General features: G+C 57.9%; 2 protein-coding genes across 5 annotated transcripts; one reads left to right on the forward strand and one right to left on the reverse strand.

Moving 5' to 3' along the window:
• Positions 1-3,320: 3,320 nt before the first annotated feature.
• Positions 3,321-12,211, forward strand: CTSZ (cathepsin Z). The gene is made up of 6 exons (XM_080831478.1): positions 3,321-3,483; positions 3,843-4,006; positions 8,257-8,436; positions 10,529-10,679; positions 10,942-11,104; positions 11,962-12,211. Exons 1-6 carry the CDS (start codon positions 3,350-3,352, stop codon positions 12,070-12,072), a joined length of 903 nt encoding a protein of 300 aa, XP_080687604.1. The 5' UTR covers positions 3,321-3,349; the 3' UTR covers positions 12,073-12,211.
• A 408-nt stretch (positions 12,212-12,619) lies between these two features.
• On the reverse strand, positions 12,620-24,963 carry NELFCD (negative elongation factor complex member C/D). 4 transcript variants are annotated; one of them, XR_013966351.1, is made up of 16 exons: positions 24,845-24,958; positions 21,061-21,176; positions 20,734-20,843; positions 19,819-19,928; positions 18,659-18,766; positions 17,760-17,912; positions 17,403-17,533; positions 16,571-16,736; positions 16,142-16,276; positions 15,570-15,709; positions 14,478-14,592; positions 14,025-14,120; positions 13,806-13,946; positions 13,138-13,267; positions 12,884-13,040; positions 12,620-12,788 (listed from the first exon to the last, which is right to left on the reverse strand). XR_013966351.1 is itself a non-coding variant. In XM_080831476.1 (15 exons), exons 1-15 carry the CDS (start codon positions 24,929-24,931, stop codon positions 13,006-13,008), a joined length of 1,773 nt encoding a protein of 590 aa, XP_080687602.1. In that variant the 5' UTR covers positions 24,932-24,963; the 3' UTR covers positions 12,620-13,005. The 4 variants fall into 4 exon arrangements, 2 of the variants coding, with proteins under 2 accessions (XP_080687602.1, XP_080687603.1); XR_013966352.1 differs by having other exon boundaries at positions 12,620-12,793; XM_080831476.1 differs by having other exon boundaries at positions 12,620-13,040; positions 24,845-24,963.
• Positions 24,964-25,878: the final 915 nt, after the last annotated feature.

A 25,878-nucleotide genomic window follows, 5' to 3' on the forward strand; every position in this document is an offset into this window, starting at 1 on the left:
GGCCAGCCTGCTCCGAGAGCGGTCAGCCAGGCCAACAGGCTCCCACGGACCACAGCCAAGTTCAGAGGGAGAAAGAGCCTGTGGTCGTTGGGTCTGAGCCATCACAGGGGCTGCGGACGCCGAGCGATCACATCAGACCTCACTTCCTTCTTGCCTTGAAAGTTGTGGTTTTAAAAGTCCGGACCCCTCCCCCTCCCGGTGTCCTGTTTTCCATCATTTCCCGGGTGTGCGCTGCTTCTGCGTCAGGAAGATCCTGGGAAGCCACCAGCTGGTGGGCTCCGGAGGTCCTACATGTCACCAGTCAGAACATCCCCGCCTCCCCGTCACCTGCCTGTTAAAGGGTTGACTGCTTCCTGACCTTCTTACCTGCAATGTTGTGATTTATAAGAAATGTCTGTTTGGTCATTCGGATGACCACAATATATTTCTCATACATATTTGGTCTTTGTCCACAGTTTATGGCTCGCAAGTCCCTAAACCCTTGGAATTTTGAAAGTGGTTAAGGGCGATAAAGATGGGGAGGTGGGGTTTCGGTGTTTTGTTGGTTGGTTGGTGGTTTTTTTTTTTTTTAATATTTATGTATTTGTTTGACAGAGAGAGAGAGAGAGACACAGTGAGAGAGGGAACACAAGCAGGGGGAGTGGGAGAGGGAGAAGCAGGCTTCCCGCTGAGCAGGGAGCCCGATGTTGGGCTCGATCCCTGGATCCCAGGACCATGACCTGAGCCAAAGGCAGCCGCTCAATGACTGAGCCACCCGGGTGCCCCTGTTTGCTTTTTTCTTAAGTAGGCTCCACGTCCAGCCTGGAGCCCAGTGTGGGGCTTGAACTCATGACCCTGAGATTAAGCCCTGAGCTCAGATCAAGAGTCTGAGGCTCAACACACTGAGCCCCCAGGGTGCCCCAAATTGTCTTTTGTTATATTGATAGAAGCTACTTTGTACCCCACCCAAGACGGGCGCTGGTAACCCAGAGGGCCCGCTGTGTGGTTAGTGGGTTACAATTTCTGATCCCTTTAACCCCCCAACCTCCTCTGAGGAGGGGAGGGGCCCCTGGAAAGGGCCTCGAGACCCCACACCCTTCCCCCTTCCTCGCCTTTGTTCAGCGGCTGTTGATTCTTACCCTTCCGTACTCCGGTAAGTGTGAGTACCTCCCTGAGTTCTGTGAGTCGCTCTGGCAAATTAACTGAATGTAAGGAGGGGGGTCTTTGGAACCCCCAGCCTGTAATGGATTGGTCACAGGTGACCAGGGGCTCACAACAGGCCTCTGACGTGAGGGCAGTCCTGCAGGATGGCGCTGTGGGGTCTGGAGCCGGACAGTCTGGACTGCACTGAAGTCTCCGCCCGCCAGCTAGTATCTGAGAATTGCTGGGTATTCGGGGGCGAGGGGAGGGGACCCCCGTCTCATGCTGGCACTGGGTCAGGGAACCTTTAAAGACCACCCCTCTGCCTGACCCCAGGCCGCAGCGGCCTAGGGATCAGTCAAGCCCAGCAAAGAATCTGCAGGGCCTGGAGCAAGCTGAGAATGTGGGCCTGGGGCAGGCCCGCGTCCGAGCTGAGCCTGGGGCCTTCTGAGCGCAGGGCTGGGGCTGGGGGGCGCCCGGGGCATCTTCAGAACAGCCAGTTCTCCCGGTGGCTGTGTGAGTCGTGTCCGGGGTGGGGGGCGAGAATTCCTGTCCCCATTCAAAGGCAAATGGGACATCCTAATGCAGGGGAAGGGGACAGGGGTCCGGCACTTGAGACGACGACAGGGTGCTAAGAAGAGCAGGTGTCTGGTCACTAGACGTCTCTCCTGCCCCCCGATGGGTCGTTCAGATAAAGGTGATCTCTGCTACTAACCCTCATTCTGGGAAAGACCTGATTTAGCTCCTTCTGTGGAGTTGGGGGAGGGGCAAAGTCTCTCTTGAGCCCGCAAGGTGTCAACTGCCTTCAGCTCTGAATGCTCTTCATGCCAGAGTGGCCGTCAGGTGACCCGCCCTCTGCCCCTGCAGTGGAAAAACTTGTAAGTCAGCACATTTCCCCCCAATATTAGGGATGTGGCCTCGGACCTCACAGCCCAGCCACTGGAGGGGAGGTGCTGAGTGAGCCCTCCCCATCCCTCTGTCTGCCTTGTTGTAGAACACGAGACTGGCCTTTGTACCGTCTGGGCCCTGACAGTCTGGGGGTCCAGGAGGCTCCGCAACAATATTTGTCACCCACGGTGTTGTCACCACTCTGTTCTCAAGCAATGATGGGCTTTTAGCTGCTTCTTCAGTGGGGACCAGAAGTCCCCCTTTCAGGGAGACCCCCCCAGGGGACATGAGAGGGTCAGCCATGGCTTCCTTCCCCACGTGGGTGACCTGACTCGCCTTAGTTGACATGATGTGGAAGAGGAAGTCTGTGCACATATCTCACACCCAGAGCGGAGCAAAGGGGTCTGCGGCCAGGCCCGGGGCACCTGATGGGGCAAACCCACCTCTGCGGGCCTGGCTTTAGTGCCCCCACCTCACCTGCGCCCCCCTGCCGCCCCCCACCCCCAGCTCAAACTTGAGTGCTTCCTTGGCCCTTCAGGGGCAGGACTACATTTCTGGACGGTGAAGCGGGGCCAGGTCTTTGCCAGACCGGCCTCCCAGCACTGCTGGGGTCCCGGGGCCTCCTCAGCCCTCCCGAGGGTGCTCATGGAAATGGCAGGGAGCCCGGGGGCCTTTCCATTCCGGATGGCCAGCTTGGCGCAGGCAGAGGAGGGGCCCGCAGGAAGGCGCGAATGCCCGTTCACTCGGCGGAGAGCCGAGCAAGGTCATTTGAGGACCCCAGGCTCCTGAGGCCCCTGGAACCGAATGCCTGGACCTTGCCTTCCAGGAGGAAGGAGGCGGTGTCCGGCCCGCTTGGGTGACTGCCCCTCACGAGGAGCAAGAGGGAGGGAGGGAGACGTCCTCAAGTCATAAGACCGAGGCCTGGGGGACCCAGTTCTGCTTTTGGTTCCCCTTTTGCCCATGAGGTAGTTTGTCAGCGGGAAAGCTTTTCAAGCATCTTTGGGGTTGGAATGCAGAAACGATGATTTATGAGCCACGTGAAATCCTCCCTGAGCGGCCTTTTCTAGACGGGTCCCCCCTTGCCGCGCTGCGGAGGGTGAGCCCCCCTCCAGGAAGCGCCTGGGCCTGGGCAAATGGGGCCCAGAAAGCCAGGCCGGGGGGGCCGGGGGCCTCCTGGGTGGGGCCGCGGGCCAGCAGGTGCACGGCGCGGGCGGCGGGCGGGGTCAGGGTCACGGCCGGTGGCCGGCCCCGCCTCGGGGGTGGGTCACCGGGCGCGGCCACCTTAAGGCCCGGGCGGGGCGGGGCGGGGCGGGCGCAGCGCGAGGCCGGCGGGCGGGGAGCCATGGCGCCGTCCGGGCCGCTGCTGCTGGTGCTGCTCGTGCCGCTGGCCGCCGCGCGGGCCGGGCCCTACTTCCGCCCGGGCCGGGGCTGCCGCCTGCCCCTGCGGGGGGACCAGCTGTCGGGGCTGGGGCGCAGGTGGGCTGCGGGCGGGCCGGCCCCACGGGGGGCTCCTGGGGGCCCTGCCGCCTCCCCGAGGCTCCAGGAGCCTGGCGCTCTGCCTCCCTTGACCTTTGAGGGTCAAATCCGGCCGCTGTGTTGGGGGACACTCTCTCCCTTTACATTCGCCGGGTTGGACCAGCCTGGCCTGGGGCCTTTGGGGCGTTGCTGGGGGAGCAGTGTGGTTCCTGCATTTGGGGGTGCCCTGCTTCCTTCACATCCTGGGGGAGGGGGTCTCCCATGGAGCTGGGCTCACCTGGTGATTCCCGCGCTCATCCCGCCCTCATCTTGGGGGAAGGGAGTGGGCACTGATTGTGTTGGTGCTGATCTCTTCCCAGGACCTACCCCCGGCCGCATGAGTACCTGTCCCCATCCGACCTGCCCAAGAGCTGGGACTGGCGCAACGTGAACGGGGTCAACTACGCCAGTGCCACCAGGAACCAGCATATCCCCCAGTACTGTGGCTCCTGCTGGGCCCACGGCAGCACCAGTGCCATGGCGGGTAGGCTGGGGTCCGCAGCCCCTCCTGACTGTGGGCCACCAAGGCCGGTCTGGACGGCCTCCTGGGCAGCACAGGAGGCCACCGCGGCCGTGATTCTGTGTGATTCTGTGCGGGGAGTTTCTGTGCCGGGAGTTTCTGTTCGGGGACTGGGCGTGCGGTGGGAGGTGTCTGAGCCGCTCAGGCCCCGCGGAGCTGACCTGTGCCCCCTGCCGCTCCTCCCCCAGGCAGGGAAGGCCAGATAGACCGATACAAGCCGGATCGTGTTTCCATCACACAGGGTGGGCCTGCTTGGGACCTGAAGCCTGGTGATAACGTGGCTTGTGGGTGCCCTTTCTGTCCCCAGAGCTTGTGACACCCCCCCCCACCCCCGCCCTGCCTTTGGGATCAAAACAGAAACGCAGACTCACTCACCCCCCTGCCAGGGATGCGCTCAAGGAAGTAAAACTGCTTTCCAGCAGCAGTTAGTATGTGAGCTGCAGGCCTGTCCTGGGCGTGGGATACTGAGCAAGGCTGGCTGGTTTTCTCATCTGGCCCTGAGCCGTCTGGCCACCGTGAGGGGAGGCCTTGGGAGAGGAGGGAGGAGAGACGTCACCCGGCCTCGGGCCTCCGATCAGCCCCAAGCCGGCCTGGTAGCGTATGGGAGGGGCTCTGCCATCTCCAGTGGCCGCCCAGGGGCCCCGGAGCCTGCAGTGGCACTGGCTGTGCAGTGCAGAAGGGACTGTCTGGGCATCTGGCCCCAGGAGGGCAGAGGCCCACTGCCTCCTCCCTGGTGGGTAGCTCACTGGGCAGGCCTGGTGTCGTCACGTGAAGTGGGTTAAGAACGGGCTGTCTCCGTAGAAGCCTCTGAGCTGCCCTGTGACTGTTCCCATTTTGCAGACGAGGGAGCTGAGGTCCCTGGCCGGGGGGTCAGGAGACTTGGCCACGATGGGAGGTATAACCCAGGACCGGACTTTGGGCCGGGGCCTCTTTTGGACTGTCTTTAGGTTGAGCAGAGGGTGGGGTCTGGACTCCAGGAGTGGCCAGCTGTAGCTGGGGCGCCCAGTGGGGTCACCCCTTGGGGACTGGTAAGCAGACCCCAGGGAGGTGGGACGTCCTTCTGACCCTTCGGGAAGGAGGAGGAAGGGGGCAGAAAGGCTGAGGCCCCCATTTTATGGTGTGAGAGCCCTTGAGGGAGGCTGGGGAGGCCGGCTGCCTGAGATGCAGATGGACCGGGGTCCCTGAAGGGTGCGGAGACCTTGGGCCCGGCGCGCTGACGGGGTGTGGGCAAGCCTTGAGGCAGAGGGTCAGGGCACAGGCGGGGCCAGGCATGGCCCTCACGGTGAGGAACTGAAAGAGGGCCTTTGTGGCCTCCCTGAGGGTGGGGGACGGAGGGAAAGGCCGAGAAGGTCACGAGGGCAGGCCCGGACCTGGTTCCCTTTCTGGATGGTCAGCCCTCCCGCGTTTCTGGAACGGACTCTCTTGGGCAAACAGCTGCTTCTCTCCTCTCTCTCCTCGAACCTCTGACTTTCTCCCCCAGCAGCAGGGCCCTGCTTCCTCTTTCCCCGAGAAAAAAGAAGCCCCGAGAGGGGACTTCCACGCGCAGTGGCCCAGCTGCCACCTGACGCAGCTGCTCCCGGCCCGCCTTCCGTCCTGTCCCCAGGTGTCCGGCACCCAAACCCCTGGCCCGATGCCCTGTGCTGGGCCCCGGGCGTCACTGTGACCAAGTGTGGGGGGCGCTTCGAGCCTGGACCCCCTCCAGCTGCTGCCCCCCTCCCCCCAGTCTGGGCTCCTGGGAGGGTGTCTGCAGCCCCTTCTTCCCTCCTTGAGCCGACTCCAGCCTCGCTCCTCTTCCCGCTCTGCGGGCACCATCCCGCCAAGATCACCTGCGGGGGGCCGCCCCCTGGACAGGGCAGTGGTCCCCCGCAGGCCTCGGCCTCAGCACCTGTGCTCCATCATCCGTCTGTGACACGCTTTCTCGGCCCTTTCTCCTCGCACTGCGGTCTCCTCCTGCCTCCAGGCTGGCCCCCCATCGCTACGCCCACTCCTCATCCTCCTAGTGGTACTTCCGCACGTCGGGGTCCCCTGGACTTGGCCTTCGGGGGCACCCTCTGCTCGGACACCTGACTCCTCAAACCCCAGGCTTTCCAGCCTTGCCGGGTGCAGCGAGTCAGGACCCCAGCCTTCCCAGGACCCACACAGAAGCCTCGCCTTGCCCCTGAGACAATCCTGGGCCGGACCGTGTCAGCTGTAGCTTCCGAGTATGTTCTGCAGCCCCGTCGCTGCACCCCCGTCGCTGCACCCCAACTCTGGAGCCCTGGCTCCCGCACCTGGCCCCGCCCTGCCTGCTCCGCTCGCTCCCTCGCCCCCCACCGTCCCCTCCGCTGGGCGCAGCCTGCTGAGCCCCGGGTCGGAGCGCGCTTCTGTTCCGCTTGGAGCCCTCTGAGATTTCGGGCAGGTAAAACCCAGAATGCTCACTTGACCTACGAGAGCCCCCGTAAGCTGGCCCCCCATGCAGTGTTGGGACCCTGTGCCTCAAGGCTCGGACGGTCTCACTGCGCGCCGGGTGCCGGCGTGGGGAACAGCCTCGTGCATGGCGGAGGAGGGGAGCAGAGCGGGACGGGTGCGCAGGGGCTGCCCTTGTGTTCGGGCCACGTAAGGGGCGTATGAGACCCTCGGTGGCTGGGTCGGGCAGGGATTGGATACGGGATTCGGGCGTGGACGGGGAGGCCAGCACAGGGTGGGGAGTGGGCTCCCCGGAGGCATGGGGCGTCCGAGGGCAGATGCGCCCCGGGAGCCCAGAGCAGGACGCGCTTCCGGGGGATGGAGCGGCCCCGGTGCCCGCCGCTGCTGGGGGGGGGGGGGGCGGGCGGAGGAGCCCTGGTTGGGGAAGCAGGGGTCAGCACTGGCCGCTTCACGGGAGGAGGGGGGAGGCCGGCGAGGTGGGCCTGGGCCTCAGGGAGGACGGGGCTGGGAACGGAGAGCCGGAGGGCTGTCGGGAGCCTCACGACGCAGCGGACAACCCCCGTGTCGGGCCGGGGGATGCGTGTGGGAGGTGCGGAGGCTCTTTGCTGCTGTTTCGAGGCTGGCAGGTCCGCACGTGTGTGCAGGTGCTGATATGGGAGAGAGAGACCTGGGTCCACGTGGGCCTAGGGTTGGGGGCAGGACCAGGCCACCTGTCATCCCAGGAGGTGCGGTGGGGACCCAGAAAGCCCACTGGCCGGCGGAGAGAGGAGGGGCCTGTCTTTGAATTTTCCAGTGAAGTTTGGGGGTGAGGGGCTGGGCGAGGTGAGGGGTCGCTGTGGGCCCCTGAGAGAGCCAGGCAGCAGGGGCCTGCGGTCAGCGTGTCAGCAAGCATCTCCCAGGATGGGGGGACACCCCTGCGTGGCCACAGCGTGTAAGGAGACCCGGACCAGTGGAGGTGAAGCGTTTGGAGATGGCTGTGGGAGAAGGGGCTGGTGCCAGGCCTTGCGCGGAGTAGGGGGTGAGTGTGGAGACCCTCCCTTGGGGAAGCTGCCCCGGAAGCGACCTCCGGGGGAGGGGGTCAGCAGCCAGGGCCGTTTGTGGCCTCAGTGGGGCCACTGATACGTACTGAGCACCTGCTGTAGGCACGGGAGCTGCGGCTGGGACTGAGCGCCGCAGGAGACGAACACGGGGAACTCTGGGGGGGGCTTAGCAGGTGACATGGTGTCAGCACAGCTGGGGAGGGCCTGAGAGGGGTGGGGGGTGGGGGGCGCGGAGGCTGGCGACCTGCAGCCAGCAAAGGGGTGTCTGCAGGAAGGGGCTCTCTAGGCCAAGGAGCGGCCAGGAGACAGGGAGGAAGGTGCAGCGGGTGGCAGGGGCCTTGCTGGGATTGCTGGGGTGTTCCAGAAGGCCGGGTCGGGCGTGGGGGGAGGGCTGGTCAGAGAAGCAGGAGGGGAACCACAGGAGCACCGGCGTGTGGAGCACCCCCGCCAGGTCGTGGGCGAGTCGGGGAGGGGGTGGGGGGGCTGCTGCTGGTGTGGGGAGGGCCCCAGGAGCCAGGACCGTCCTGTTCCCGGCTTGGTCTTTGGACCCGCAGCTCTCGTCCTGCCGGCCCTTCTGCAGGTGCTTCCTGGGCACGGGCAGCTGGACAGACAGACCCAGCCCTGCCCTCGTGGCAGCCAGGCAGGCAGGGTAGGCAGACATACCTATGCCTGGAGGGGCCAGGGAGGCCCCTGGAGAGCCAAGACTCCCGAGCCTGGGTCGGAGCCCCGGGCGGGCGTGCTGACCAGGCACGGTTGCTGTCCTTGCAGACCGGATCAACATCAAGAGAAAGGGGGCGTGGCCCTCCACCCTGCTGTCCGTGCAGCACGTCCTCGACTGCGCCAACGCGGGCTCCTGCGAGGGGGGCAACGACCTGCCGGTGTGGAGGTACGCCCACGAGCACGGCATCCCGGACGAGACCTGCAACAACTACCAGGCTAAGGACCAAGGTAGGCCCTGCCCGTCCCGCACGTCCTCCTCCCGGGGAAAGTGGGGCCGGGGGGTTGGGGGAGGGCCAGATAGAGGTGGGAGCCGCCCGCCACCAGTGGGGCAGGGAGAGCAGGCAGGTGGGGAGCCTGCGGTCCTCGTTGGGAAGTCCGGCCGGAAAGACTTGGAGCGGGTGTCTCCAGCCTTGTGCCCCCTGTGGCCAGCACCGGCCGTGGCATCTGGGTTCTACCATGTTGGCGTTCCGGTGGTTTCCCAAAATGGGCCCTTGTCAAGGCAAGAGTACATTTTCTAGGAGTGGGTGAGGACGGCGGGCCGGCAGCTAGGTCGATGGAAGCCCGCGGTGCGGCTGAACCCGGTACCGGCCTGCCACCCTGGCCCGGGCCGTGCGCGTGTGGGTGCACTCGGAGCGGAGGGCTCTGTGTGGGCCAGCAGGGCCAGCCGGCCTGGAGTCTTGGGAGTTGGCACAGTCCTTCTAGGCTGCTCCCCTTGGAAACCAAAGGAAAGAAAGTCCAAACCCCAAAGCCATAATTGGCAGTTTGAAGTCACCTGTCCCTGTTTGAGTGCCCTCTCGGCCAGCGCGGAGAGCTGGGGTGAGCCCCGTGGGCCGTCGAGAGCGGTGTTGGAGGAATCGGGAGCTCGGGGGGCTCTTCCACCCCCACTCTCTCCTTCTACAAAAGGGTGAGCTCCAACAGCCCCCTGTGCCCTCTCAGTGCCCGAGCAGACTCTGGGCACCATCACACACCCACGGGGTACCCCCGCCTTGCCTCTAGACCCATACTGGCCAGCCAGAAAGAATTCCCCCAGACTGGTTGGGTGAGTCTTGTTGAAGTGGTAAACACAGCGGGGGTCAGAGAAGCAAGGAGAGGCCAAATGAAGGGGAGAAGTCTCTGCAGAATTGGGAATCAGGTGGTCCCCAGGGCCGTGCTTGACCTGCACCAGTCTCGTCCGGCCTAGAACCCCTGTAACCCATGCGACGGGACCAGGTGCGACTGAGCAAACAGCTGTTGGCAGTACACGGTCTTGCCTCCGTATCAGCAAATGTGGCCACATAGCCATCCCTTTCCAGTTGTATTGGGCACAGGGCATTTCGTGTCCCAGGGACAAATGAAACCAGCAGCTTAGTCCTCAAGGAGTCTGATGTCCTGGGGGAGGACTCTGGACAGATGGGAAATTGTAACAAGTCAGTAACCCAAGAGTGGTAACAAGGCAGGCTGGGGGATGTCAAGGGCCTGGGAAGGATGCAGGGGATGGTGTGGTCTTACAGAACTAAGAGCTCCCCCCCCCTTTTTTTTCTTAAAGATTTTATTTATTTATTTGACAGAGAGAGAGCGCACAGGTAGACAGAGCGGCAGACTGAGGGAGAGGGAGAAGCAGGCTTCCTGCTGAGCAGAGAGCCCGATGCAGGGCTCGATCCGAGGACCAAGATCATGACCTGAGCCGAAGGCAGCCGCTTAACGGACTGAGCCACCCGGGCGCCCCCCGCCCTTTTTAGCCTAATTCTTGATACCTCCCTATGTTAAAAAAAAAAAAAAAGAAAACTGGTTATTTTTTTTTTCTCCAAATGTATTGGCCTGTTCACTAGGCAGCAATACCATTATCTTCTTGAAAGCTAGTAATTATACTCTTTTCAGCTATGGAGTCTTGTGAAAAGACCCGTTCTTGGCCTTTAAAGGAAATGAAAGGAGGCTAACTTTTGAGTGCCTACTAGGTGCCCATTGCTGTGTGTCTGTCTTTCCTGCGGGGGGAAGGGCTCTTCACAACCGTCTCACAGCCGGACGGAGCACCCTTTGGCAGCCCCCGATGGCGAGATGATTGCTGTTATTAGTGACATCGGCGGGGACGCCTGGGTGGCTCAGTTGGTTGAGCAGCTGCCTTCAGCTTGGGGTCGTGATCTCGGGGTCCTGGGATAAGAGTCCCGCTTCAGGCTCCTTGCTCAGCGGGGAGCCTGCTTCTTTCTCTGCCTCTGGCTGCTTCTGCTCTCTCTGACAAATAAATAAAACCTTAAAAAAAAGAAATGGGCCAAGTGGAGAGAGGGTTGGGACGTGGGTCTCTGTGACAGCGGCCTCACGCGGACTTTGCCTGCTGTCCCCTCAGAATGCAACAAGTTCAACCAGTGCGGAACATGCACGGAATTCAAGGAGTGCCACTACATCCAGAACTACACGCTCTGGAAAGTGGGCGACTACGGCTCCCTCTCCGGCAGGGAGAAGATGATGGCGGAAATCTATGCCAACGGCCCCATCAGGTAAAGAGGCAGGGGTGGGAGGGCTGCGGCCGGGTCCCTGAGGCCCCTTTCCTGGCTCGGCTTCACCATCTGCAGGAAAGCTGACACTCACGGGACGGTAGCAAGGGTGGTGCACTCACACACGCACGCACGAGGGAAGGACAGCGTGAGTTCAGGCAGGATGGTCCCCACGCACGGTCCCAGGTGGCCCCCCAGGACTGTCAGTCAGGGGCTAAGTTCTCCCCACCAAGGTGCTAATAACCCTTCAACGCCTCGCGCTCAGCTGCGGTATCATGGCCACGGAGAAGATGGTGAACTACACAGGAGGCATCTACGCGGAGTACCATGATCAGGCCTACATAAACCACGTCATTTCTGTGGTCGGCTGGGGCGTCAGCGACGGCACGGAGTACTGGGTTGTCCGGAATTCGTGGGGGGAACCGTGGGTAAGATGTCCGCTGATACCCCCCTCCCACCAATCCCCAGCTTCTACTGGCTATCCAGTCGAGAACCATGGCCCGGAGCAGAGGGGCTGCTCACGCCAGCCCAGGGGCAGCGCGGGTGACATCGGGGGCAGGGAGGGCGGTTGTCACTGTCCTAGAGGTCATGGTGTATATAGCCGTCTGGCCCAGTGGCTCCTCCCTGTCCCCGTACCCCACCCCCCCCAACCCCCCCATGACTACCAGCAGTGTCTGCAGACACTGCCGAGTGTCTCCTGAGGGCCCCCGCCCTGACTGCGGAGTGGCTGTTCTGGAACTTTCAGTTCAGCTCCAATGTTGCTTTGCAACCGTCTTGTCCTTTCTCGGCTCTCCTAACAGTGTAGAGTTTTTTCAGAAATACTTTTGAGTTGGGTCGCAAGTCGGGGGGAGATAAATTAACTGCCAAAATTTTCATTTCTAAGACCCAGTATTTAACCATTAACGGCTTGAGACACAGAAATTCATTACTCTGAAGTGGGGGAGAGTGATTAATGTCGAAGTGATGAAATGTCAGTATTCCTGATGAAAGGACTAGACGCCGGGAATGTTAGTAGGTAGTCAAGTCAGCTGGCGCCAAGAGTCCGCATCCTGGCTACACTCATTTGCTTCTGGCTTATAGGGCCGGGCACCCTGCTTGTTAAATATTAAACCAAGTAAAACTATTTCACAGGAGGTATTTCTGAGTCGGGGTCCCGTGCAGGGACAGGAGCAGCTGAGCAGGCGTCAGGCCTGAGGCTGTGAGGGCGGAGGGTCAGCGTGCGTGTGGAAGGCAGAGCCACTGGAGACGGGGGCGGACAGCTAACGTGTGATCCCTCTTCCCACAGGGGGAGCACGGCTGGATGAGGATCGTGACCAGCACCTATAAAGATGGGAAGGGTGCCAGTTACAACCTCGCTGTCGAGGACTCCTGTACGTTTGGGGACCCCATTGTTTAAGGGACAGGTCTCCCCAGAAGAGCAGTATTATCGCAAACCATAATCAGGGGGTCCTATCGCTCCGGGCACTGGGTTGGTTCCACCACGGTCTGAAGGGACTAGGGGCTGGCATCAAATGTGTCTGATGGCTGGTTGCGGCCCTGTACGCCGAGAAGGGGCGCCCGTTGGCACACAGCCTGCCGTGGCGCTGGCCGGGAGCGCACTCCTGGGGAAGAGTCTGCAGTGGGACGGCTGAGAGCCCCGTGCCGGCGGCTGCCCTGCCCCAGAGTGTCTGCCTGGCCACGGTGTGATCCGCAAGGCCTTAACGATGTGACTGCCAGGCTCCTCCGGCCCTGACTTGGTGTTTTCTGTCTGGCAGCTGTGGTCCATGATGTGGTGCAGAAGGACAGACTTCTCACCAGTTCTTATGTTGCCTTGGAATCAGTGGTGGGGGTGGAGGGAGAAGATGGCCATCTGAGATCGCCCAAGTGATGAATAAAGTACGTGACCCCACAGAGGAGAGCCTGAGTGTGCCTTATTTACACACGAGAGTAACGACACCAGGACCTCCACCTGCCAATCCAGAGAAAGGCTTTTTCATTTATTCTTGGAAAATTAAGACAATGACAATAAGAGATCAATTAACCGAGTTCTTGTGAGAAGAGTCACCGGGGAAGGCGGTTCCTCTGCATGTTTCAGGTTCTGAGCTCCCCGCCACCGCGGGAGGGACCCAGCTCCTGTGCTGGGGGCAAGGAATGCGGTCAGCAGGGTGCGGGGCAGCTCCGACTTGGGGGAGCCCTCTGCACTAGCCACCGTACGAAGAGGCACCCACCTCCTCCCTCCACAGCCCAGTCCCACGACGTGGACCGGCCTCTTCAGCAAGAGCTTCTGGAAGGGCTTTCCTGCCGCTGGGCTCCCAGAACACCCTGGCTCAGCTCGGGAGGACGCTCTACATTAGTTCACGAGGATGAAGTTGGACTTGCAGTGGGCTTTCACAGACAAAAGGACAACAGGCACAGGGTTAGAAACAGGAGGGGAACAACGACCATTAAAGTGGTAGCAAAGGGACACGCGTGGCAACCCTACCTATAAATTCTGTCACCGGGTCATGTTCACCTTCTGTTTTAATGGTCCCGGCGATGCTGTCGTTTTCCAAGATGGGGAGGAAAAGCTGCACGAAGTCAGAGGTGTACGGAGGAGCGATGACATCCAGTACCTGGGAGGAGAGAACACTGGCTCACTCCCCGCACAGCCTCTGAGCATCGTCCCACCAACACCTGATGAAATGGCAATCAGTTTGGACAGAACCACCCCTTCTGTTTCCCGGTGACAAGAGGGTCTCCAGCACTAAGAGGGCCAGGTGGTTATGGAGCTAAAACATAGGAAATGGCTCCTGCAGGCCGGAGGGGCTGGTATCTAATCACCGCCATCACCACGATTACCGGAAAGCACAGTTCTCAGAGTCAGGGACAAAATAAACTAAATTTAAGCCCAGAGGCACCTCGAGTGTTAAAGGTATGAAACACGGGGGCGCCTGGGTGGCTCAGTGGGTTAAGGCGGCCCAGGTCATGATCCCAGGGTCCTGGGGTCGAGCCCCACATCGGGGTCTCTGTTCAGGGGGGAGCCTGCTTCCCTTCCTCTCTCTCTGCCTGCCTCTCTGCCTACTTGGGATCTCTCTCTGTCAAATAAATAAATAAAATCTAAAAAAGGAAAACAAAAGGTATGAAACACGAAACAAACAGTGCACTCCTGACCTCAGTTACAAAGTAGCGAATGAGCGAGATGTCAGTGTCCAGCTTCTCCAGGCACTTCCGGATGTAACTGACAACAGGAAGTACATAACCTCGACTCAGCAGGTGAACCATCCTGTCCAACAGGGTCTTCTTCAACTCCAGCTATGGGAGCGGGGCAGACAGGTCTGTTAGAGCAGGCTCTGTCCCCAGCCTCCACGACCCCCGGGGCCGCCCGCTCACCTGCTCCATCACGTCCAGCTGGGAGTGCTCGGTCTCAAAAAGCTTAACGAGCAGCTGCAGGACCTGCGGGTGCAGGAGCTGGTGGCAGGTGCTGATCTAGAAACACGCCGGAGGGAGCCGCGCTGAGCCCTGCGCCCGGAGCTCCAGGCTCCCCTCAGTGCGGAGCACCCGCAGCCCGGTCCCAGCCGGGTGCCCAGGACGGCGGCCTCAGCACCCGGCCCGGGGCCCCGTCAGCTACTGCGCCATTCTGCATCCTTTCAAAGCCCTTGCTGACAACTGGAAATCCGTGGAGCTAATAAGACTCGTTCCTTAAAAGGAAAATCCTCGTGGAGGGTAGAAAGCGGCCGGCCCTGTACAGAGCAGCTCCTGCACTCAGCAGACGTCCCGGCAGGACGGGCCCAAGCAGGACAAGAGACAGACAGACTGCCGCCCCAAGCCCCGCGGCCCTCCTACCTCGTCCAGCAAGGCCAGGTGCACCGGGGTGTGGTCGGTCTGCAGCTGGAAGTACCTGGGCTCAGACACGGTCCAGTCCACCCACTTCAGCACACCCATGGCTACCACTGGAAACCTAGAGGCACAAGTAAGGCACAATGCTTCCTCTACATGGAGTTTAAAAACAAAACAAAAAAAACCCCAAAAAACAAAAAACACCAACACTAAATGGTTGGGCAGGTTTAAAAAACCACCGCCAGGCTGTGTATCCCAGCAAGTCACTACCAATATGCCCGGCCAGGGAGATGCTTATCGTGAGACAGTCTGCAGAGGCAGCATCCTCTCGACACCGGACGAGAACCCCAGCTCCCTTACCGGCTGGCTTCAAACCCCTTTATTGGTCTTTTTAAAAAGATTTTATTTATTTGAGAAAGAGAGAGAGAGAGAGAGAGAGAGAATGAGAAGGGGTGGGGGGGTCAGAGGGAGCAGCAGACTCCCTGCCGAGCAGGAGCCTGATGTGGGACTCGATCCCAGGACTCCAGGATCATGACCTGAGCCAAAGGCAGTCCCTTAAACAACTGAGCCACCCAGGTGCCCCCACTTTATTGGTAGAGAAGGACAAGATCACTGATGCAAAACACTCAGGGAGCTTGGATCGGGTTGAAGTTCTGTTCAGCCAACTCTTTCCTTGTCCCGAGCACAAGTCACCAGGGGAAAGACTCCAATGCCCAAGGGCTCGCCCTATCTGTGAGCTCTTCTAACCACCGCATGTGCGCGTACCACCGCTATGGTCACAAGTTCCTTTCAGCTAAGCAATACCTGGTCGGCCTAACGTGTACTGTACACAGACCCTTCCCTTCCAAGCAGTTTTTGTAATTCTGGTGGGTCTTCCTTTTTCTGGGGCTAATTTACGAACAGACTTCTGGCAGGGAAGCACCTGACAATTACTCATGCTGCTAAAACAGACCAATACACAGATCTATACACCTGTTTATAAAAAATACATAAGATCAGTAAGTACCTCTGAAGCTTTTCTTATTATTTTTTTGAGCTTTTAATAAAATGAAAACCCAGACCACTCCCTCCAGAAGGATCCAGTCTGAATGGGCTCACCTGATGCACTGATAAAGCGTGCTCAGCTCCGCCACCAGTTCCGAGGCCCCTTTGTTCTCGTTACAGCACAAGTTGTGAACGGTCTCCACGGCTTTGGATGTGGACTTCAGTTCGTCCTTGTTGATGCCTACGCGCTTGTTCTGAGAACACATATGTGAACCCGTGAATTCCGATGGTGTACATGGCTTTGCAGGGGGGCGAGGGGTGATCTGCTACCGGCCACCTCTCCCTGCAGACCCCTTCCCATCCCTGGAGTCACGAGTCAACTCAGCCACCACACTCCACGGTCAGCCGGCTTCCAGAAACAAGCCAGGGAGGCGGGGCCTGGGGCTGAGGGACACCTGCTCGGTTTCTCTGGCTGCACTTCCCATTCCGGTCTGAACACGTGTTACATACACCACGCACATTTCCTTGAAAACTTAGCACTTTGACTATTTCACGTGTGAACACTAGAAGAGATGTTTCTGACACAAGTGGGCTCATCACTTCTTATGGCCAAAATTCCCAAATAATACCAGAGACGAAGCTCCTTCTCTCCCGAAAAGCCCAGGAATTCTCAGAACTTACAGTACCTTTTTCCAGGTCTCAACGACGCTTGCCGCATAGGCCAAGATATGGATGTACTTGTGCTTGTGGTCCTGGTTGATTCTGGCCCCTGGCTTGAACAGCGACTGCATGAACAGGTCCAAGAAGGCTGGGACCCGAATCTGAGGGACACGCGGCATCATTGGAAAGGAACGCACGAAAGAGATGTCACGTAAGTCCGCATACACTTATGGAAGCAGTGAGGGCATGCCCGGTCACACCCACCCTCCCATGCTCAACGCAGCAGGTGTCCCAGTGTGTGTGAGGGCTGAGGATGTGATGGGGAAGGAAGAGGAAAAGAACAGAAACGTTTCAACACTGATTTGTACTCAGAGAGAAACACAGGCTTTGCAAGATAACCCTTCCAATCGGCATGGCGGGTACCCCACCTTATTACTAAAATGAAAGCGACTCACGAGTTCAACGGGAGGCGGGTCCATGCTTGTAAACATCTTGAACAGGACTGTGATGTCGGCGGGATTCAGGGCTCCTTTGGACAACATAGCCCCAAGGGCCTGACAGGCCCTGGGGTAGGAGGCAGCTGTGCCCAGTGCCAGTGTGATCTGACTGGCATCATGACCTCTTGACGAACAAAAGCATACACCCCATTGTTAAGAAGGCGGTGCCCTGCCCTGCTCTGCCCTCTCCTTCCTCCTCTGCCTCTTTTCTTCCTTTTTTCATACTGAACACCTGGGACCGTCTGGGTCCCTCTGTTTCTCGTATTTCTGTCATTCACTGGGAACCTGACCAGCCCATAAAAACAGCCTTTAGAGCTAATTGGAAAAGAAAGACTGAACACAGCTCACAGACTTTCCAAAAGGAGCCACACACTTTTAATGTGTTATTAAGACTCCGTTAGTGGAGAATAAAGCTCATGAGGCCTCATTTAGTTCTGTAAGATACAGACTACAGCCTAACAGGGAGACTACTGGATAACTATTTCAGGACCACCATTATTTGCTACTGATGAATCCTAGTATATGAGAACACAAGTTCACAAATTCAGTGAATTGAACAATCATCAATTACTTTGCAAAATACTCATCAAAGCCAAACTGCAGAAAGCAAGCTCTCTACACCTATTGCAAATTACCCCGACTTTCCCGGCTGTACTAGGTAAAAGGAAGTTTATCTGTCAAAACAGGAGGACCCCGAGTCTCTGGTTGTGGAGAAAGGGCAAGGGGGTGTGGGGGGAATTTTGGGGGAGCACCAAGTCAGGACCAGGGCTGGCAACAACACGGCCCTCACTTCTCCTGGGCGAAGCGCTGCACCTCCTGGGCGATCCTGCGCACGGCGGAGCCCCCCTGCTCCTCCTGGGCCAGCACCGACATCATGGCCTGGGCAAACAGGTACGTGTGCTCCCCGTGGCACACCATTTTCTGGAAAATTGCAGGGAAGAGAGTTTGGGGCTTCACGATTGCAGCACTGACAAACGTTGGCAAAAGAGCCAGACCCCCAACCTCTCCGTATGCAAATTAGCTATGCCAGGATGGGCCTTGTGACCCGCACTCCGTCCACAGGGAAGAAGCATTTCATTCATGTCTGAATGGGCATGGCTCAAAGCAGCCTCCTTCTAGTCTGAGATACGCAAAATAAAGGACTTACGGCAAACTCAGGGAGATTTTTTTCAAGGTTTTCCTCTCCTCCATCCAAAATCGTAGCTAGAGAGGTACGGAGGACCCTGGAGAAGACCTCCAGCTGCTGGCAGGCTGTGGATACGCTGGTTATCTCCCCTTGGTACCCGGCATCAGAAATTAGCTACAATACAAAAACAAGAAGACAAACAAAGCGTCAACGGGCAGTGAGCGCACCACACAGGAAGCCTGCCTGCCGTGTTTGCGGTGAGGGGCCGGGCAAGTGCTGCTCTCAGCTCTCAGACCTTTATTCCAATCCCGGCCTTGCCACTGACCGGGCCTGTGGCCCAGACTAACCACCCTGTCTTGGTTTCTTCCCGTGTCACATGAAGGAGACAAACCAGGCATTCTTTCTCTCTTTTCTTTTTTTTTTTTTTTTAAGTAATCTCTGAGCCCAATGTGGGGCTTGAACTCATGACCCTGAGATCGAGAGTCACGTGCTCCAAGAGGCAACCAGGCACCCCAAACTGGGCATTCTTAAAGATTCCTCTCAGTACAACCAGACTCTGTAAATATGTTCCTGCCAAATTCCGAAACACAGTTCATGTTGATCCAAAAACACAGATACGGGGGCACCCGGCTGGCTCAGTCGGCAGAGCATGTGACTCCCAATCTCGGGGTTGTAAGTTCGAGCCCCACACTGGGTGTGGACATTACTTAACAATAATTTCTTTAAAAAACAAAACAAAAAAAACAAAAACCCCACAGATATATATTCTATGCTTTTCTTTCTAACTGTTCAGACTTACTGAAGTGGTGGAGACTCTTACCAAAAAAAGCAAATATGACGCTGCAGAAGAAACAGACCACCTCCCCACCCACCCAAACCCTCTCGCGTCAACACTTCTGCGACTCTGGCGCCCTTCCTACCTTCACAGTGAAGTTAAGCATCAAACAGTCTGGGTGGGCTTCAGCCAGTTTGTAAAACAGATCTCTCCACGTGGTATGTGCGATCATTTGTTCAAGCCAAGCCGGGGTCTGCCGACAAACAAACAGACGGCAACGTAAAAGGTCTAGCTTGGGCTTAAGTGAAGACGATAACGTATAAACAGTCGTCGGGCGCTCCAGCTGGAAGGGCCCCCGAGAGCATCCGGCCCCGGCCCTGCAGTCCTGGCAGAGGAAGCAGCCCCAGAGCCGGTGACAGCACCCGGGAGGCTAAGCAGCAGCACTAGGGCCCTGAAGGCCCGCTCACAGCTTCCGCGAGCCTCCGCTGCACGCGAGAGTATAGGGAAGGTGCCCCTGGGAGACACGCAGGAGTCTAGGGAGGCACACGGAGAGCGGGGCTGCAGCAGACGCACGAGTGACACACGTCCATCGTCTGCGTGCCCCTGGCAGGAGGAGGAGACTCCAGCAGCTCAGTGGTTTCGTCTGTCACCAGGTGTGGTGGCCACAGCTCCCCTCCTGTGTGACTGACAGACCCACGGGCTGACTCTGGGTCCACCTCCCATGTGTCCCAAGGCCAGGCTTCCCACTGGACACTCCCAGCCACCCACTGAGTATGGCACGGCTCCTTGGGCAGGCCTGTGCCCTGGACACCTCAGTTACAGGGGAAGGTGGTTTGAAGACGCCCCACAACACTGCGGAAACTTCCTGAAAACAGCACCGTCGCCTAGGGTTCTTCGCTCCCAATGTTCCTTCCCTCCGTCCTGCCTTCGGGAGCCCCATCTGCATCACAGCCCCCCACTCCTGCTCATCTCCCCACCCACACACTCCCCCATCCTCTCCCACACACGGAACCCCGTCCTGGTGTCCTCCCCCGGGGCACCCGGACGACTAGCGCAGTCCACTCAGCCTGTGCTCGAGAGTCCACTCTTCCTCCTCCCCAGATCACTGCCTGGGCGCCGCTCGGCTCGAGAGAGAGCTCCCCACACTGCGCACTGAGAGCGCAGCTCTGACGCTACGCAACTCGTCTCACACCCTGATTTTAGGACCCAACTGTTCACGTTACTCACGTAACACAGCACGCTCCACTGTACACGTGGAACGAGCCAAAGATCCTAGGGATTAGAGAACGAAGACAGACTCCTCACCTCTCCTTCTTCAGTGAAAATAGAATCTGCTTTGCGGGGGTCAAAATGTTTGATCAATAAACTCTTCAAGTGATTTTCCACCGTTTCCTGGACCTGCACGGGTTCAACACCTGCAAGAAAATGAAAACAACCAGATGGGAAACGGCAAGCCCTCGGCCCGCTGCTCTAGCAAAAGTAGACAGGTCAGAAGTCTGCGTGTGGATCCAGGACCACAGAACTGCTTCTGACCACTTGGAAGCTGGGACGTCTCATAAAAATTACCGTTTGTTACATAGTCAATGTAAGACTTAGAAAGGAGCACAGGGTGGAACACGCAGAATGTCTGCCTACACGGAAAGGAGCACGGCTCTTGGCAGCATTGGTACGGACAAGGACAAACTGCCAACACGGACAGGCGGAGGATGGAGAGACAGACCCTCCACGGCGGGAGAGAGCAGAGGGCAGCCACAAGAGGCGCACTGTCTCTCAGCGCTCCCGGCCAGACCAACCCCCTGCTGTTGTCCTCCCCCACCCCAGCTCGGTGGACCTACAGGCTCTGCTTCGATCATATTAACTAAAAGCCATAATCATACCCAGTCCTACGCTAGCCATCAATGACACTGGCTATAACAGATCTCTTAAAAATGACACACTGAACAGATACTGTATAATCCTGTAATTCTACAACATGGTAGGGCAAACAGCTCAATGAGAATCATATTCGCAGGCTCTCTGTAAGCCTCGATTATTGAATCAAAGATAAGAATCAAGCAGATGAAAATGGGTAAGAAGTTCAGTTCCGACCTACAGAAGTCTTAAAAACCAGGAAAGCAAACAAGGCCTTTCCAATTTACCAGCATTATAACGATGCAAAGGTCTCTAAGAAAGGCAGGGAGGGGAAGTGGCCAGCCAGGATGGGGGCCACCCACAAAGCACCTGTCTGAATGAGCCACTCAGCCAGCAGGTTCACGGTCTGGGCCACGGCCGTGTAGTTCTCAGATAAGAGTTGGATAACGTTCTCCGGAGACCCTCCTGCTTGAAAATACCTAGAAAAAGTAACAGAAAAGCCATGGGACTCAAATGAATGTAGATGGGCATGGGGATCAATGACAAGAGAGCCAGGATATTCAGATTTTTAAAGGGGAGAGGGGGGACTAGCAGCCTTCTGTTCCAAGACCACGTTACTCTCACTTTCGCACGCTGTCCTTCGGATCTCCGAGTTGCCCCAGCCTCCTCCCCGTACCAGTGCCTTTTCTCACACACCTCTTCAGAGTGTTGAAGATGGAAGGCTCCATTATATAATCCCGGGTAGAGAATTTATGTAGGCATTCTTGCTGGACCTCCGCATCATCTTCTCCCTCTCCATAATCATCCTCCTGCTGGTGGTAAAAACAGCCAAGCGATTTTTTCATTAACACAAGTATCCCATAATCTCACCTTAAATCCGCATCACCCTGTGCCTTTTGAAAGTGTCGCATATACACCATTTCGTCAACTTTCACGACAGTCTCATGAAGTGGGTGGGACAAGTAAGGGGCGGCTACGAAAACGGACGGGCTTCTGCCGTGCCCCCACCCGGGCGCACGTGTGCACAGTGGCCACACAAGTCACCTAAGCTGGCGGGGTGGCCATTTCCTCCTCTATTAAAGGTAATAATAGTGACTGCTCCCATCTGTCTGTTGTAAGGACTCCATAATCTAATTTCTGGAAGAACTGAGCAGAGTACCTGACATTTAGGAAGAATTCAATAGATACTAGTTATTGTGTTCACGACGACTATTTCATATGTGCCCTTTAACGTTTCCCTCCAACAAAGGCTGATGAAGCGATTCCTGAAGGCATAAGCCATCAATATGCTGTTAGAAAGTGAAGGTCACAGACTCGCCTTGCATCGGCAGGCCTGGCTGGAGATTAGTCCCTGTTCTGGGTGGAAAAAATCTTGGGCAAGTCACCGAATCTCAGAACAAAGCTGGGTGGTGATGTGATGACGTCAAGGTCCATCCAGCACGAACACTGACATCCCAACGAACAAGCAGATGCTTTATTAACACTCACTCTGTACTGAGCACTGTACTTGTCACCAGGACATCTGGGCCATATAAGACAAGATACCGCTTTTTCTGCCAAAGGATTTCACCAACCAGGAGACCAACCTCCAGGTGACTGACATAATGGGGTAAGACCTGGACCAGGAATCAGCAAACTACGACTCAGGGCCAAATCCCATCCATTTTTGTAAATAAAGCTTTATTAGAACCCAGCCATACCCGTTAAAATTTTTTTTTTTAATTTTACGTATTGTCCATGGCTGCTTTCCCCTGTAACGGGGGAGTAGGCAGTTGTGACAGGGACCTGCAGAGCCTAAAATATTTACTATCCGGCCCTTTTCAGAACAATCTGCCCACGCCTGGTCTAGACTAACATTCTGCAGATACTGATTTGGAAACAGGTTCTGTCTCTGCAGACTGGGGGTCTTCTCTCAGACCTTCCTTGTTTGGGGAGCCACGAGCAAGGCTGTGAAGGAAGGCTGGCCTTCCCCCCTGAGACTCATCTCTGCGTGTCTGGATTCTTGGGATTCTTCCCTGGGCCCTATACTCTTTCACATCTTCTCTTGCGTAATGCCGACTCCCTGTTCATAAATGTAGAATTTAGCCTGGTCTCTCTCTCGAGCCCCAGACTCAAGTGTCAGCAGCCTATTCTCATTTCTATCCTGATGCCCACTAGTTCTCCAAACTCATGAGGTCCAAAACTGACCCCTCAACAGATCTTCCTACAACCTGTATTTTAGTAAAGGATTCCATCATCTACCCCAAACCCAGAAAGCCAGGACTCACCCTCAGTTTCTGCTCCCTCACTCCAGCCCCACAACCCCATCCCAAAGACCTACCAAGTCTGTATCCCACACATCTACCCAATCTGGCCCTTCTTCCCGTCTCTGCCATTCCTCACTTTGCGCATCGCTTGCAACAGCAACGTGCCCCAATGGCTCAGTCTCACTCCTTCCTTTCAGTCATCTTCCGTACGGATGCCACAACAGTCTTCATAAACCACAAATCCGACATCTCTCTCTTGCTTCAAGTTCCCAGTCTCCCGCAGAAAAGATATCCAACCTCTAGCACGACTTGAACCTTTCACTTGGTCACCTGGCCAGTCTCACCTCTTGCCAGTCCCCACCGGCAAGCTGAAGCCAGACTGAACTCTGTATTTCAGCAGCTCTTAGCTTCTAGCATCTGGATCTAGTACCACTGTAGCCTCTGCAATCTTCCTGCCTCTCAAATCCAGTAACATGGCATCAAGTGAACAGAATTTGTGTCACAAAAACTGACCTACCACCATCTTTCAAAAGCCAGCTCATGTCACCCCCTTCTTGACTTCCTCTTCCTCCTCCAAGCAGTGAGAATGAACATGAAGTGAACCCCTCTCATCACCAAGAGCCTATGAGGGTCAGTGCGCTCAACTCTGATCATGATTAAAGTTCCCCAACCTCCTGCCTAGCGGCCTAAGCGAGGGCATTAACCGGACTATCAGGCTACAAAGTGAGGGGACGGGTCTAGCCGGCCCTTTGCTATGCCTCAGTTGTGACACTCTGTAACTTGAAGTTTCAATGTGTCAAGTAACAGGACATTTCGAACAGGATGCATGAAGCCATCACGCTGGTGGTCCAGCCAAAGGACTGGGTCCAGACGAAAGGACCTGGGTCGGATCCCCATCCTTCCATTTACTAGCTTCGCAACCTTGAGCGGGTCCCTTGCGCTTTTTGCCTCACTTTCCTCATTTACAAAATGAGCAGATGAACCCCCAACTGGAAAGCCCGGGAGTGGAAGGAGATCACGCGGGGAAGCGCCTAGTCGGCACAGGCTCTCGGCTACATCTGCCTCCATCCACCCTACTGAGAGCCTCCAAACACACAAATCTTGTGGTTTCATTCCCTGCCCCAAATTCCTGAACAAGTCACACTTGTCAGCAGCCATCAAGGGCCCTTCAGAACGTGTTCCCTTGCAGAACCTCCTGCCACCGCGTCCACCGGGCAGCTCACCACACAGGCCTCCTTTCAGCCAGGAACACAACACCCATCTTTGCATCTCTGGACCTCTACTCCGAGGCCCTCCCTGCGCCCCTGCCCCCTCCCAATGGCACACACCCCACTGCATCCCCTCTTCCTTCAAAATGTGAGTTCAGTACTTCCCACTCCTGACGTTGGCCCCTGTTAACAAGCAAAGCCCTAGGCTCCCCCCCAGGCCAGCTGTACCGTCCCCCCAGGAGGGACCTGAGAAGCTGCATTTAGAACATGCACCTGGGGTGGGTTTTCAGATGACACGAAGCTTGGGCCACACTGGCAGAGCTGGAGCCCCCAGCTCTGCTTTTCCAACCTGTTTTCGGGGGTAGGTGGGGGCGACGCCTCCTCACCCTCCATACCCAAACCTTCAAGTCAACCATGGAAGATCCTTTGGGTGTCACCTCGCCCAAGGACTGACCGAATCAGCCCAAAGCACTGGAAAGTATGGTTTTCAAACATCAACACACGTGGAAGAAAAGACCAGAGTCCCACTTTTCCCCTCACGAGGCTGACCTGGGACTTTTTCAAAGATCTGAGTTGTTCAAACTTGGGGCTCCGCGCCCAAGCCTTCGAATTTGCGCCCTACCCGCCCCTGGGGACCAGGAAGCACCGGTGCCTGGCACTGAGGGGGGCCCCAAGGGAGTGGTCAGCGGGCCCCTCGGGTCACGACCGGGTGGTCAGCACCGCTGAGGCCCAGACCCGGGGGAGGGGGCCCCCTGGCCCGGCCCCCGCCCCAACTCGTTTGCAGAGGAGGGAAGGGAGGCCCACAGAGGCCTCGGCACTCTGGGCGGGCCCCGCGGGCCCGGGTGCGAAGGCGGGCGCCGGGCGCTCCGGGGGCGCAGGGGGCGCGCTCCGGGGCGGGGAGGGGGCGGGGCACGCTGTGCTTGAACCACACGGCGACCGCGGGGTCGGGCGCGGCGGGGGCGGGGCCGGCCCGCCGGCGACGGAGACCAACAGTCCTCGTCGGGGGCGCCCGGCGCTCCCCCTCACCTGGCCACCGTCCGCCTCGTCGCCCCACTCGGCCGCGCTCCCGAAGTAGTCCTCGTCCATTATGGCGCCCGGCGCGGGCCCCGCCATCGTCTCCCGTGAGCGCGCGCGAGTAAGGCGCATGCGCACGGCGGGGGAGGCGGGCAAGCGCACGCGCGGTCCCGCGGCCCCGCCTCCCGCGGCCGCGCGCCTGGGCCCGGGGAAGGGGCGGGGCCCAGAGAGCGACTGCTTAGTCGTGGCTCCAGGCGCCCAGGGTTGGGCGGGAGTCGGCGGAGGCGGGGTCTGGACGAAGGGGTGGGGCCCAGAGAGCGGCTCCTTAGTCGTGGCTCCCGGCGCCCCGAGTTGGGCGGGAGCCGGAGGAGGCGGGGCCTGGATGAGGGGGCGGGGCTTAGAGAGAAACCGGAGGCTCGTGGCTCCAGGCTCTGGGGGAGTATGGAACTAACGCCCCGAAAGGATACAGTAACACCGCCTGGGTGGGTCCCAGGAGTTTTGGCTCCGGATAGAAGTTTAAAACCAGGCTCACTCTTGACCTGGGTTCGGGGCCCCTCTGCACTCCTTCCGTGTGACTTTCGGTCCTGAGAGCATCGGTTTTCTCATCTGACAACTGGGCACCAAGAACAGGGCTGATTTATGGAGCACAGTGTCTAGGGCCCACGAAAATGTTTCCATTTCTTTTAAAATCGGAGTATCAATAAGTAGTATAATGGTGAGTCCAGCCTGGGTTATATTTGTATATTTGATATAAAGAACTGACACCATGTAACATATAATCTTAAACATTTCTTTATGGAAGAAGGGACTACACAGGCAAAAGTGCTCCCAAATGTCGTAATGCAGCCCTGGAAGAGAGGGTCTACCTCGTGGGGTAGTTGTTAAGGATAACTGAGATGATGCTTTTTAAGCCCACAGCATGGTTTCCTGCAGGTAGTAGGAGATATAAAAGTGACAGACTGCTGATCATCATGGGAGAAGATTTGAGCAGGGAGGCGAACACCGTCAGAACTGGATGCTTTGAGAGATAAAGCCCATGCACCGGT

Source organism: Martes martes (genome assembly GCF_963455335.1).
Source record: "Martes martes genome assembly, contig: scaffold_114, whole genome shotgun sequence".
Taxonomy (NCBI): domain Eukaryota; kingdom Metazoa; phylum Chordata; class Mammalia; order Carnivora; family Mustelidae; genus Martes; species Martes martes.

Coding starts and splice junctions, on each gene's coding strand:
- CTSZ (XM_080831478.1), top strand. CDS start 3,350: ATGGCGCCGTCCGGGCCGCTGCTGCTGGTGCTGCTCGTGCCGCTGGCC. Junction 3,484..3,842: donor CTGTCGGGGCTGGGGCGCAG/GTGGGCTGCGGG, acceptor ATCTCTTCCCAG/GACCTACCCCCGGCCGCATG. Junction 11,105..11,961: donor ATTCGTGGGGGGAACCGTGG/GTAAGATGTCCG, acceptor CTCTTCCCACAG/GGGGAGCACGGCTGGATGAG.
- NELFCD (XM_080831476.1), bottom strand. CDS start 24,931: ATGGCGGGGCCCGCGCCGGGCGCCATAATGGACGAGGACTACTTCGGG. Junction 21,177..24,844: donor ACGAGGCGGACGGTGGCCAG/GTGAGGGGGAGC, acceptor TTTTACCACCAG/CAGGAGGATGATTATGGAGA. Junction 17,913..18,658: donor TGCTTAACTTCACTGTGAAG/GTAGGAAGGGCG, acceptor TTTGTATTGTAG/CTAATTTCTGATGCCGGGTA.